The sequence below is a fragment of the Gymnoscopelus braueri genome (genome assembly GCF_963280865.1).
Source record: "Gymnoscopelus braueri genome assembly, chromosome: 10".
Taxonomy (NCBI): Eukaryota; Metazoa; Chordata; class Actinopteri; order Myctophiformes; family Myctophidae; genus Gymnoscopelus; species Gymnoscopelus braueri.
Genome location: NC_137611.1, coordinates 56,323,783 through 56,338,389, shown reverse-complemented (window position 1 = coordinate 56,338,389; position 14,607 = coordinate 56,323,783). Strand labels below are relative to the sequence as shown.

At 41.5% G+C, this 14,607-nt stretch overlaps 1 protein-coding gene across 1 annotated transcript in view; it reads right to left on the bottom strand.

The window, feature by feature from the left end:
* Positions 1 to 2,257: 2,257 nt before the first annotated feature.
* The window catches only part of LOC308094149 (uncharacterized protein), a 34,675-nt gene continuing 22,325 nt past the window's right edge, over positions 2,258 to 14,607 (bottom strand). The window contains exon 3 of the mRNA XM_080440633.1: positions 2,258 to 3,404. Within this exon, the coding sequence (XP_080296759.1) occupies positions 2,491 to 3,404 (914 nt within the window). The 3' untranslated portion in view covers positions 2,258 to 2,490. The remainder of the gene's footprint in view (positions 3,405 to 14,607) is intronic.

Genomic DNA, 14,607 nt, shown 5'->3' with positions numbered 1-14,607 from the left:
ATTCAGAATAGAAATACTCATGTAAACACCTCAATTGGAATAGAATATTCCATTCCAGTCTGATCCGAATGAATTTTCATTCGGGTTTGGAGGGGTGGTATATACCGTTTGAATCGGTTTTGTTCAAAGATTTTTCATAATAATACAAGAAAAGCGTGACATTCGGCATTATGAGTAGCCTATACTTTCTACTTTAAGTATATTTTGATGCCAATACTTTTGTACTTTTGCCATAAATAGACTGTATGTTGCTCTCTCTCTCTCCATTTATTATTATAATGACCATGAGCGGTCGGTGTTTATGTATTATTATTTATTATTATAAGGACCATGTGCGAATGCGCGATGACGTCATCGTACCTACAAGTAGGTTAGCCTAAGTTTTACCGTGTCTGGTACCAATACAAAAAAATAAACTGGTCTGAACTTGTAGATCTGCTACTTTCGCATTAAAACGGCAATAACAAAGGAACGCACCGCATACACGCTGCCTGGCCAGGAGTCGGTGCGTTGCTTCCCGGCCTGCCTATGACCGACAGACCTCCGCCGCGGAGGAGGATTGCCTCCTCCCATGCCCACCAGGGGAACCTCCGCCCCGGGTAGTGGAGCCGAGCGGCCCCTGGTCCATGCCCGGGCGTAGGCGAGAACCACTTTGCGCATGTCAAAAGTTATATTCCGAATGAAAGCTTTGGGTCATGTAAACAAGGAATACTTGTATTCAGGTCCCATGTAAACAGGTGAGTGGAACAGATTCCTCTATTCGGAATGAGTTCGTTCTGAATTAGTTCATTCTGAATGAATACATGATGTCCATGTAACCGCAGCCTCTGATTCTGAATATTTACAACACTTTCAACACTCATTTGCCAAAATGTAACAGCTGTGTGTTCCTGTGACTCAATCTCAGCCTAGCTTCCAAACGCACACACGCACAAACACACACAGGAGTATGGAGCAGCCCCACCTTCGCATTCATAGTGAAACTCGAAACAGTTTCTCTTCGCAGCTCGGATCGTTTCTCAACTTAAACAATATTAAACATAAATTACTTTCTGACACATGGTGATATGGCACATAAAGCACTGGAATGCCCGTGCCAAAAGGGGCGGGGAGACCTTAACATTAAAGGAGGAGTTCACCCAAAAAAATATTATTATTATTATAATTATTTTGATTTTTGTTGCATTCCTAAGCCAATAATTTGATGCCCGGATGTATTTTCGGTAGGAGACACAAATAATCTACTTTGTGTCTCCTACCGGATACATTAGCCGGTAGGAGACAGGAATCAAATTATTAGCTTAGGAATGCAACAAAAACACAAATAAATCCATGGATTCAAGGCTTCATGGGCTGTGCAATTGATAGAAAATAAGTCATTTTTTGGGTGAACTACTCCTTTAAAGTCTATGAGAGCACCTCAGACAATTTTCAAACTTGCCGAGATCAGTGGCTGAATTATTACTTTCGGTAGGTGCTGTGCTATTTTAAAACAAACACAACTTTACGTGTAACATCCAACAACTGCCATCTCAGTAACAGAGTGGGAGAAAACCTTCATCCTGATTGGCTGGTTTCAGTTTAGTAAGACATGATAAAACACACTATACTATTCTCCTTAGATCACCTTATATCAGTCACAGGTGTGTTATTTGTTTCTACAGTGATCCAGCGTATATGTAGCTGAACGAGAGAAGCGGAGCGCTTGTTTTCCTTACAAACCCCGGCCTTGCGGAAGTACAGCCCGTGTAGGACGGCAAGTGACTGAGGGGCTTCGGGCAGGGCTTGTAAGGAAAACAAGCGCTCGCTATCCCTCGCAAACCATCTTTGCTGGAGTCTCTGTTGCTATGCTAAGCAGCTAGGCTAGCAGTTTACACGTGAAGTTCACAGACGTAGTGGCTGAATCTGGCTTTAAAAATATATGAATTTCTATCAAATATCTTAATTACAATGAGATGGAGGAGAGGCTGCGCCTCGTGTCTACCTACGCCCCTCAGCCATGATAAAATACAGGGTAAACTGCGACCTCTAGTGGCTTATTGCTTTATTGTCTCCCTTTCTCTCATTGGGGGAGGAAAAAAAAGAGAGAAAAGAACAGTACATGAATCAGTGGTTGTTGTTGTATTTCAGAGTAGTTATGGGGTAAGTACATCCACACATTATTTTAATAACATGTGTGTAATGATATAGCACACTTGTATATTGAAATATTTATTAAATCAAACAAAAAAAAATGAACACATTACACAAGTATGAAATGAGATCTTTGACTTTACAAAAACTACTTCTCGAAACAAGTAAGCAAAACAAGTGATGTCTCTCTGGCACCTGCTATGTGAGTATAATAATTAATGTTTTTTTTTATTTAAAAAATGTGGACAGGCACTGAAGCTGTTACATGAACAGTACTGTTCATGTAACAGTTTCTCCCCTGCATGTTTCCTTATTATCTTCACATGTGCCTTTTGACCAAAGCATTTGACACTAACTTCAATCAAGGGGGCTTTTTTGCCCTGCATGAGTCCTCATGTGTTTTTTTAGATGACTCATTCGACCAAAGCCTTGACCACAAACTGTACAAGATTTAAGTGTTTCCCCCACGTGAGTGTTCATGTGTCTTTTTAGTTTACTTGTTTTAACAAAGCCTTTACCGCAAACTGTACAAGTAAAGGGCTTTTCCCCTGTATGAGTCCTCAGGTGTGTTTTTAGTGTACCCTTTATTGCAAAGCCTTTACCACAAACTGTACAAGAAAAGGGCTTTTCACCGGTATGAGTCCTCAAGTGTGTTTTGAGTGTACCCATTACAGCAAAGCCTTTACCACAAACTGTACAAGCAAAGGGCTTTTCACCTGTATGAGTCCTCATGTGCGTTTTCAGGTCACCCATGTGAACGCAGCCTTTACCACAGACTGCACAAGCAAAGGGCTTTTCCCCTGTATGAGTCATCATGTGTTTTTTTACATTACTCATGTCAGCAAAGCCTTTACCACAAACTATACAAGCAAAGGGCTTTTCCCCTGTATGAGTCCTCATGTGTATTTGTAGAGTACCCATTTTAGCAAAGCCTTTACCACAGACTGTACAAGCAAAGGGCTTTTCAGAACAGCCTGAAGAGAGGAGCTGGTCATCACTAGTTGGCTGTGATGCTACCCAGTACTTTACATAAGCTTGTGTTTTCATGTGTTCAGTTGAGGCGTTGGCTACAGGCTCTGTCTCTCCGTTTTCATCAGCATCTTCACTTTTCACTGCTAGTAATGTCTGTGTTGACACATCCGCCTCCTCTGGTCTCAGAAGTAGCTCCTCCTGTTCCTCTTCAATCTGTAGAGATTGTGTTTCCTCCTGGACCAGACTGGGGCTTCTCTCCTGCTGTTGCTCCTCTTTACACACAGGGGGGCGTAGGAAGACTAGGAAAAAAGGATCAAATGAGAGAAAGAATGAGAGAATGTTTGAAGTGAAGTTTACATATTTTTCTTGCATGATTTAAAAAGTCAACCGTGATCCGGCGTATCTGTAGCTGAACGAGGGAAGCGGAGCGCTTGTATTTTCCTTACAAAGCCACGGCCTTGCGGAAGCACAGCCTGTGTAGGACGGCAAGTTCACAGACGTGATAGCTAAATCTGGCAAATATCTCAGTTACAATGAGATGGATTCAACAAAATGTTTTTATAACTGTATCATAATGCATTTTCATCACTTTATTTACTCATCTTCCATACCTCTTCATTTGATCTCATCCCTTAAACTGGGATTACATTACAGACATTTTTGAGTGGTGCCAACCACTCCTACATTTGACCGTGTGTGGGTCTGTATGTTTGAGCACGGCCTGAGCACAGCCTCAACAGCTGCAGCTGATTGCAACACAAAGATGCAACCAGCTACACTAATTCAAGGTGCAACACATGCACCACTTAAAGACACACACGCACACACGCATACACACACACACACAAAACATGCGGACCTGCGAGGCACACACACAAGCCAGCACTGCACACACACAAGCCAGCACTGCACACGTGCGATCCAGCACTGCACACGTGTGCCCGCACACGCACACGCACACAACACGCACACAACACGCACACGCACACAGGTTTCCGCTAGACAATTTTGAAGCCGGCCACCATGGCCGACAGGATTATATTTTATCGGCCAAAGAATACATTTAGCGGCCATATTATAATTAACGTCACATGCGTGTTTGCAGATATGTGCACCAACCAACTGATCATTACACCTCATTATGTTAGCGCTGAGTTCTTTCCACTTTATCACAGATGCAATCTGTTCCTGTTTATATAGTTAACTAAATAATATCTATCTACTCTATCATGCAGAGGTGTTGCGCCAAAAAATAACTGAATAAAGTGGCCGTGGCCCGTGAGTGAACTACTTATGGGACTTTCGAGCCTTTGCACACGCACCACAGGCTGAGCAGCGTCTCGTCTTTAGTAAACAAAAAAAGAAATACACTTTTGCTACTCACCAAAACAAAGACTGTTTCATGGAGTCGAAAGCCTACTCTACTTAGTGGCAACACTTTGAGCCCTCCACCTCACGTCTAAAATACACTTTTTGGCCAGAAAATAAAATATTTTTAGGAAGGAGAACTCCTTATAACGCTATGGATCAGTTACATCTCATTCAACCTTAATATGCCAAACCTAAAGCTTTTGTTTTGTTTTGTTAATGTTATATCATGATGGCGCAAGGAATGTTGATTACTTGCCTTAAGTTTCCTGGAATCAATGTGTCACTAGCCTGAGGCTACGAGCTCAATCAATGGTCTTGAAGGGCGGACCCAAACACAGCCGCCTGGATTTGTGCGTGGCTTCATATTGCTTCACCAATCTATGTCCCCGCCTCCCCTCCCCTCCTCGGCCTGTGCACGGAGCACGCTGACGTCACCAAATTTAGAGCGACGCCCCTCTGCACTCTGATTGGTTAGGAGATAACAAGGTCCAAGACCATCGTTCCTGCATCGCTCCCCCAGGCTTTTTTTCTTTTGTAACAAAAAAAAAAGCCTGGGTTTCCGAGGCTAATGTGTCACCAACTTTCACCACTTTATCCATTACAGACAGACATTACAGACAGACAGTCACTGTGCTGTGCTTTGTATAATATCCATGATCCATACGATTTCGGGTCCCTGTGTTTTATTATCGTCAACTGGATCCGGCTTCGATCAGATTCTATCACCTCGGGAGTCGGGACCCCGGTTCTGTTTATCATAACACCCGTAGCAGCGCTGATTAGGAGGAGACGCAGCAGCTGTGTGAAGTTTGATTTGTGCTCCGTATGACGGTGTTGTTGCGCATCGAAAATAGCAGACATACAAGCTCACTACGCGGTGCCTTGCGCTGTGAGCTTGTAGCGCTGATATTTTCAATGCACGACACCATCGTACAATGAATAGGCTGATCTATAACTGCAGCGCGCAGCAGGCTGTCGGGAATGAACCCAGTCCCACACTGACATTGTGAGATCATGATGAAAACATTAAATGATTATGATGGGTATTATGAATCGTTACTACTTACGTACTACTTTATCCAAATAATAATATTAACTAGAATTAATTGCAATTCAGGGAAAATTACAAAGTGAGGTTGCGCCGACGCCGGTCGCGGGTCGCGGCCACCGGGACTCGAGGAATACGCTGGGAGGAATACCATCGGAGGCTGCTCCAATTACATTGTCACGTAACTTCTGAGATCACTTGCGTTTCATTTTGAGAGGATTGATCCCCCCAAAATATTTTTTTGCATCAAACGGTTACATTTTGCACATTTGTGGCGCCCCCTATGGATCAAAGTGGAAATGCTTTTGGGGATTCGTTGAGTAAACCACCTTTGACATGTGATTCAAATTTGGGATTGACCGGACGTTTCGTTCGTGAGTTTTGGCCTTTTTTGTAAAACAGGCCCCTTCCGCTAACTTTGGAAGCCATTTACGGACGAACGGTAATGACTATCAAAATTCCGCTTGGAGATGTTTATCAAATGGGTCCAGAGATCATGTGTACAGATTTTTGTGAAATTTGGACAAAATATGTGGGAGGAGCTAAAAGTGTGTTTTGAAGAAAATTCAAAATGGCGGAAAATCTATCCTGACGCAAATGGGCCTATATGGGGAGTTGCGTCATGACTCAAGGAATCTAGGGAAACATTTTTTTTTATTCTACGACCTACGGTTCAAGAGGTTTTTTAAAACAGGGTACATCTAGTGCTGGCATTCTTACCGTTTACGCTGCGCTGTTTAGTGCTGTAGAAGCCATGACGAGGACGTGGATGTAAACAAAGGGTGCGTGTACGATGGTGGAGGGTCCCGACTATCGCCTGGAACAATAATATTTCTAACGCGATCCGCCATTGCAGAGTGATCGCCCATCGAAAACGGCTCGTTACCACCACGTTAAAAAGAAATGGAGATATGAAGCTTTTTCTCAAGGAGTTATAATTAGAGATGCACCGATTGAAAAATCCTTGGCCGATACCGATTACCGTTTTTTTAAAAGTCTGACCTGCCGATACCGGTTTTACCGATACCAATTTTCTATCTAAGAACTAAACAACTAACTAGAATTTGTTCAGGCCGAGTACAAGTACTTAATTTTGTCTATTTGCCAATATAGAGTACCAATAAGATTAAACCAGGAAAAGAACACTTTTGCCATATCATAATAGTACAATATCCACAATCACAGACGATATCCAGTCTAATATCATGGGTATAATATTGATGCCCTAACCATACAACGAAAGGCCTTAAGTCATTACAAAAAGAAGAAGAATTTGTAAAAGAATACTACTGTAGTCAATTTTTTTATTTTATTTGTACCATTGCTGTCATGGTTGTCACTGTTATAGAGCTGCATGATTATGGCAAATTATGGGTCCATATTGAGATCAGTTATTGAAAAAAAAAATGTTTTAATGGTAATATTTTTTAACAAAAAATCTTATCTTAATTAACTCTTTGACTGCCAGAGTTTTTCAGTAAAGTGTCAGCCCAGTGCCAGAGATTCTGAGCATTTTCCCCCATCTTTGAAGGTTCACAGAACATGTTGTGTTTTGACAAAAATTACACAAAATATCTCAAAAGAGAGGTGTGGCTGTCTACTTTACCCGGGGAAAAAAGTGAGTTGCTAGCATGTACGGTTCCTTACTTATCAGCAGTTGAGTAGAGCTTGGTTTCAGCAAAATCAGCCCTTTTCAAGTGCAAACCAGAGATAACAAGCTTTTAGTGAAATATGCTCTCTGGAGCAGAAATCTCTCTGTAGCCTTTTATTTTTCTCCTCCGTGGTATCAGATATGTGAACCTTAGTTGTTATCAAACTAATTACAAAAAAAATGAAAAAAAAAGGTACTTTTTTTTTTTACAGAGTTTTACATTCAAAGATCAGTTGTGAAGTGTCAGCCCAGTGCATCTTTCAGTGCACTAAATCTATTGCATATCTGTTTGTGTCACAAATACTATATATATATATATACACACACACACACACACACACACACACACACACACACACACACACACACACACACACACACACACACACACACACACACACACACACACACACACACACACACACACACACTACATCAATGGCATGAAACAGAATATAAACTATATACAGCCTACAATAGTAATTGGCAATGATGACATCTAGTGGTCATTATAAATCATAGCAGGGTCTATACTCCACTACATCTCAGAGACAAACATTGCACTTTTACTGAGACACTACACTGTCTCTCTGTATTCTATGATCCTATAGTTTACTGAGACACTACACTGTCTCTGTATTATATGATCTTATAGTTTACTGAGACACTACACTGTCTCTGTATTCTATGATCCTATAGTTTACTGAGACACTACACTGTCTCTCTGTATTCTATGATCCTATAGTTTACTGAGACACTACACTGTCTCTGTATTATATGATCTTATAGTTTACTGAGACACTACACTGTCTCTGTATTCTATGATCCTATAGTTTACTGAGACACTACACTGTCTCTATGTATTCTATGATCCTATAGTTTACTGAGACACTACACTGTCTCTGTATTATATGATCTTATAGTTTACTGAGACACTACACTGTCTCTGTATTCTATGATCCTATAGTTTACTGAGACACTACACTGTCTCTGTATTATATGATCTTATAGTTTACTGAGACACTACACTGTCTTATGTATTCTATGATCCTATAGTTTACTGAGACACTACACTGTCTCTGTATTATATGATCTTATAGTTTACTGAGACACTACACTTTCTCTGTATTCTATGATCCTATACCACTTCACATACATTTTCTAAGTATGCATAGGGCTTCACATTATAAACTATATATACAGTCTACACAATAGTCATTATAAATCATAGCAGGGTCTACAAAGGTATAGGTAAAACAACTATACAACACCATTTAGTTAGAAAAGGGATACCAGTATACATATAAAAAACAATACCATTCGATGTTCAAGGTTGTACTTTATTGTAACTTGTGTACAGGACAGGTTATTGTTATTGTACAGAAATGTAAAACTTTACCACAGTTTTCAATACTCCACTACATCTCAGAGACAAACATTGTACTTTTACTCCACAAATTATTTGAAAACTTTAGATATATACATGGCAGGCAGAGGTGCACAAATTATTTGAAAACTTTAGATATATACATGGCAGGCAGAGGTGCAGGACGTGGTAAAGGACACAAAAGAATTTCACCCACTTTTTTACCTTGTAAACCTGTGATGTGACAATAAAACTGATTCTGATTCTGACATACATATTCACTTAGCCGATCTACAAGCTCACAACGCTTTGAATCGCTTTGATTTTGTATCAGTTGGCATGTACTGTGGCTCTGAGTGGTACTTACTATAACACTCCTCCGGGTGCAAGGCCACATTGCATTGTTTACAGTACCACCTCGTCTCGCACCGGATGGGTGGTATAGAGCAAACCCTGCATCGCCTGCGTGGTCCCTTACATCCGGTGGTGGGAGGAAACTTTGCCAGTACATGGCCTTTCAAGTCGGGCTCCAGCCTAGACTGAGGGTCGCGGAAGGGTGCCCTTTCTGGCCTAGGCGCCACTACAGGTGGAGGGGCATTTCTCCCTTCTAGCTCACCCCCAGCAGCTCTCTGGGCGGGCTGGGGTGGGCTGGTCCAGGACTTTATCACACATTTCATGAAGTCTAGAAGACATTTGCATTCGCCCTGTGGATGCTTGTTCCTGTAAATGATAAATGCATTGTGCATACAAATTTCAAACAGATAGGTTACAAATTTGTTTGTCCATTTGTTGGACTTTCGGACAAACGGGTAGTACGTAATGCTCTGGTCCAATCTATCCACCCCGTTCATGGACTTGTTGTATGCGACAACACAAGAGGGCTTCAATTTATCCACTCTCTGACTCTGCTCACCCTTCTGGCCTTTCTGCCATACTGTGACGTTCTCGGTCTCGTTCTCATGGAAAGTGGAGATCATTCTCACAATGTTCTTGTCCCGCCACCCCAAGACCATCACCTTGTTGTTGTGCCTTGTAATGATCTCTCCAGCTTTCAGGTCAGCAGTAGTGAGCTCTCGAATGAGTGGTGGTTCGCCTCGGTTCCGCCGCAGTGTGCCGCAGACATGGGTCTGGAGGTTTAGCAGTATGTCACACATGCCTACCGAGTTAGAAATTGTCCATGTATAATCTGTGGCCATTACCGGCTAAACCATCCAGAAGGCCGACCACTGTGTCAACCAGGGGAATCTGTTCTTCTCCACGACCGCAGTATGGCCTCATGTTGAAACAATATCCTGTCTCAGAGTCGCACAGGATGTAGGATTTTATGCCATATTTCACAGGTTTCATGGGATTGTACACCTTGAAACTAAGCCTACCCCTAAACAGCAATGTACCTTCATCTATACAAATGTTTTTGTTTGGTTGGTACATTTCACGAAATTTGTAGACAATGTGATCTAAAACTGGGCGGATTTTGAACATCCTGTCCTTGCCAGGTACAGGTGTAGCATTGTCAGTGAAATGAAGGAAACGCTGGAGAATTTGAAACCTGTTGCGACTCATTGTTTTGTTGAAGAAGGGGGTAGAGAAGATGTCTTCAGTCGACCAGTACATCGAAAGCTCTGGCTTTCGAATGATGCCAGTCAGAAAATGGAGCCCTAAGAAGATCTTCAGTTCTGGGACGTCAACAGGGAGCCAATCACGAGCTCGAGCATGAGTCTGCATTTCCGTGACGGCTGCTATGCACTGGTCAGCATACAAATTTGTCTGAAGGACAATCTGTTCGAGGAGCTCGTCAGACATGAAGAGCTGCAGGAAGTCCACTGCGTTCTCAGACTGGAGAGCCGCAGCAGCACCACAAGGTCCAGGGTCTGCAGTGAAGGGGATGTGTCTTGGATACCAGTCCCCAGTTTTCCACTCATCTGCAGCTGGACTGGGTCCCCCACGTCCTTTACCACGTCCTGCACCTCGTCCTGCACCTCGTTTACCACCCGGCCTGCCACAAGCTCCACCTCTGCTCTGTTGCCGACCTGTAAATTATAGAATACATAATTACTATAAAGTACAACCTTGAACATCGAATGGTATTGTTTTTTATATGTATACTGGTATCCCTTTTCTAACTAAATGGTGTTGTATAGTTGTTTTACCTATACCTTTGTAGACCCTGCTATGATTTATAATGACTATTGTGTAGACTGTATATATAGTTTATAATGTGAAGCCCTATGCATACTTAGAAAATGTATGTGAAGTGGTAAGATCATATAATACAGAGAGACAGTGTAGTGTCTCAGTAAACTATAGGATCATATAGAATACAGAGATACAGTGTAGTGTCTCAGTAAAGTATAAGATCATATAATACAGAGACAGTGTAGTGTCTCAGTAAACTATAGGATCATAGAACACATAGAGACAGTGTAGTATCTCAGTAAACTATAGGATCATAGAATACAGAGACAGTGTAGTGTCTCAGTAAACTATAAGATCATATAATACAGAGACAGTGTAGTGTCTCAGTAAACTATAGGATCATAGAATACATAGAGACAGTGTAGTATCTCAGTAAACTATAGGATCATAGAATACAGAGACAGTGTAGTGTCTCAGTAAACTATAGGATCATAGAATACATAGACAGTGTAGTATCTCAGTAAACTATAGGATCATAGAATACAGAGACAGTGTAGTGTCTCAGTAAACTATAAGATCATATAATACAGAGACAGTGTAGTGTCTCAGTAAACTATAAGATCATATAATACAGAGAGACAGTGTAGTGTCTCAGTAAACTATAGGATCATATAGAATACAGAGATACAGTGTAGTGTCTCAGTAAACTATAAGATCATATAATACAGAGACAGTGTAGTGTCTCAGTAAACTATAGGATCATAGAATACATAGAGACAGTGTAGTATCTCAGTAAACTATAGGATCATAGAATACAGAGACAGTGTAGTGTCTCAGTAAACTATAAGATCATATACACAGTTGCTAGCATGTACGGTTCCTTGTGGCCTACATTCAATGTGGCCTTGCACCCGGAGGAGTGATAAAATACATATTTTTTTCATTTGTGTGGTACTGTAAGTGATGGATAATTAGTTTGATAACAACTATGGTTCACATATCTGATACCATTGGAGGAGAAAAATAAAAGGCTACAGAGATTTCTGCTCCAGAGAGCATCCTTTTAGCTTGCTTTCACAATAAATATATATAAAAAGATACTATTGTCTGTCACAGTATTCAGCACAAGAACTTTTTTCTTACCTCCTCTCTTGGATCTGCCAACCGGTGGTAAGGTAGACTCCTCCTTCTCCAACTCCTCCTCCCCCTCTAAAATGACAGTAGTAAAATAGAAAATTGTTTAGGAAATATATATATAATTATTTACACTCCCAGCATGTCTTCAGGCTGGTCCATGATTTTATGATGTAAGGTAAGGTAAAATGATTCTTACCGTCACTACTACTGCTGCCCACATCAGCACAGCCACCTGTAGCGCCCCCAGCCCCACTGGCACCAGGCAACTCCTCGTTGTCTGAAAACAGTGAGATTTTGGAAGTTTGGTAAATGTCTGATTTACACAAAATCAATTCAATGCTCCTCTTTATCCAGACCTACTTACAATAAGCCACACATCAAAAGATACAGTAGCCTACATAGGTTACCAATAAGTTTTACCACCCTTTGATGTGAAATGACATCAAAGGTAAGTGAACATGCTTGTTGACAGAACCTCATGAAGATGTAAACATTGTGGTTTACATGACATGACCTTTGTTTTCAGTTCAGGGCTTTGATCTAAGACAGTTCAAGCACATGCAGGGAGGGGGCCTGTTTGCACCTGGCCTCCTTCACTCGTGCTGAATAGTATTTCAATGACATGATATGAAGATGTACACATTGCTGTTTACATGACATGACCTTTGTTTTCAGTTCAGGGCTTTGATCTAAGACAGCAGGGAGGGGGGCTGTTTGCACCTGGCCTCCTTCACCCGTGCTGAATATATTTCAATGACATGATTTTCCCTGCTATGATTTATAATAACCAGTAGATGTCATCATTACCACCATATATATATATATATATTGGCATGCTGACTGTATATATATGTTGGATGTCTTATGTTATAGTTCTTGCTTTAGCATAAGACATCCAATGTACTATATTTTCGAAGGATTTGTATACATTTTATACAGTACGACATGCACATCCATAACACGAATTTGAGCTGGCGATGAACACAAATAAAGCAGATTGCACACGTGCTCCAACTTTGAGGTGTAATATAAAAGATAGCATATCTACAAGCTCACAACGTCGCAAGCGATGCATTGTGAGCTTGTAGATCTGCCATTTTCAAAAGATTTTTATAGCAACGCGTTGTGAGCTTGTAGATCTGCCATTTTCAAATGATTTGTATACATTTTGTTATAAGGCCATACACACAGTCATTTTATCTGGAGGCTAGGCTGCAAATTGCGCAGCGGGCCTTTGACAAAAGGATTTGTATACATTTTATATGTTTTATGGCCATACACAGTCATTTTATCTGGAGGCTAGGCTGCGAGTTGCGCAGCGGGCCTTTTACGCGCACCGTTCGTGTTGGGTTTGAGCGATGAACAATATATAAAGCAGATGAAAGAATAGTATGAATGAATAGTTCTTCTTACCACTGTCAAGGACAGGAAGATCCTCTCTCATGGGTTCCCACACATCCGCGGAATCCACGTCGTCTGAGAATGAGACTGTGGAGCTGAATGGAGAATTGAATGGCGACTCCACGACCTCACGACGCTCTCGAAAGTCCCGATCCGTTGTGATTCGGGCACTGCGACGTGGTGGAGGTGTGTCGGTTCCGACACTCTCCGGTCCAGCCTCGACACGAGGTTCATCTTCACCCGAAAGCTCGGAATCGGTCTGCGGCAGGGCCTTTTTTTGGACCCAATACTGCATCGACTCCTCCAGGGTTTGCTGCCGTAAAGAGCCTGCGGCACTCGGTATGCTACTCGGCGGAGCAGGCCGTGGGAGAGGCCGTTTGAGCCTACACTTTCTTGGCATGGCTGTAGCCTGTATAAAACTAACACTGAAATAAACTACAAACTAAATAAACTCACTCACCTCACTCCTCACTCTCAACGCCCTTCTCTCAACTCACTACAAACATACAATACAATTACACTAACGTTTTTTTTTTCTTTTCTTTTTTTTTTACACACAATACAAATACAATAAACTAAATCTGCTCTTTCCCTTACTCCTCTCTCTCTGTCAACTACCTTCCCTATAAATGCCAATAAACTAAAACTAAATCTCCCTTCCCTAGCAACTCTAAAACAACAATAAACTAAATCTGCTCTTTCCCTCACTCCTCTCTCTCTCTGTCAGTCAAATCCCTTCCCTATAAATGCCAATAAATCTAAACTAAAACTAAATATAACTAAATCTCCCTTCCCTACAAACTCTAAAACACTAACACTATCACGATCGCTCTCTATCTCTCTGTCTGTCTGTCTGTCTGTCTGTCTGTCTGTCTATCTATCTATCTATCGCTCTCTCTCTCTGTCTCTCGTCTCTATCTCTGCTCAACTCGTACCTACTCCCAACGACCTGAGCTGTGTTGCTTGGAGCTATTTATTTGTTTTGGTTTGGTCATGTGATTTCTGGTTAACCCTATGTGATCCAGACAAGTCAAGGACACCAAAAGATGCGGAAAAGTCCCCTCTATTGTAAAACCACTGAAACCCCAAAACGCGTCGAACGCGCCAACTGGACAAAGTAGCACTTGACGCGTTATCGCGTCGAGGGCAGTCAAAGAGTTAATGCAAAATTATTTTCTTATTTTGACTAAAAGCAAAAATAAATAAATAAGGTTTTCCCATTCAGACACATAGGATGTATGTCTGCATTTAATTGTTTTCAAGGTGAGAAATGTACCTTATGTCACTAGTCATGGGGTCTTCAACAGGGGGTCCGGGACCCCTAGGGGTCCTCAGCGTTACTACAGGGGGGCCGCCAAATCTTTGTGTGATACGATATTTTTTTACATTAAC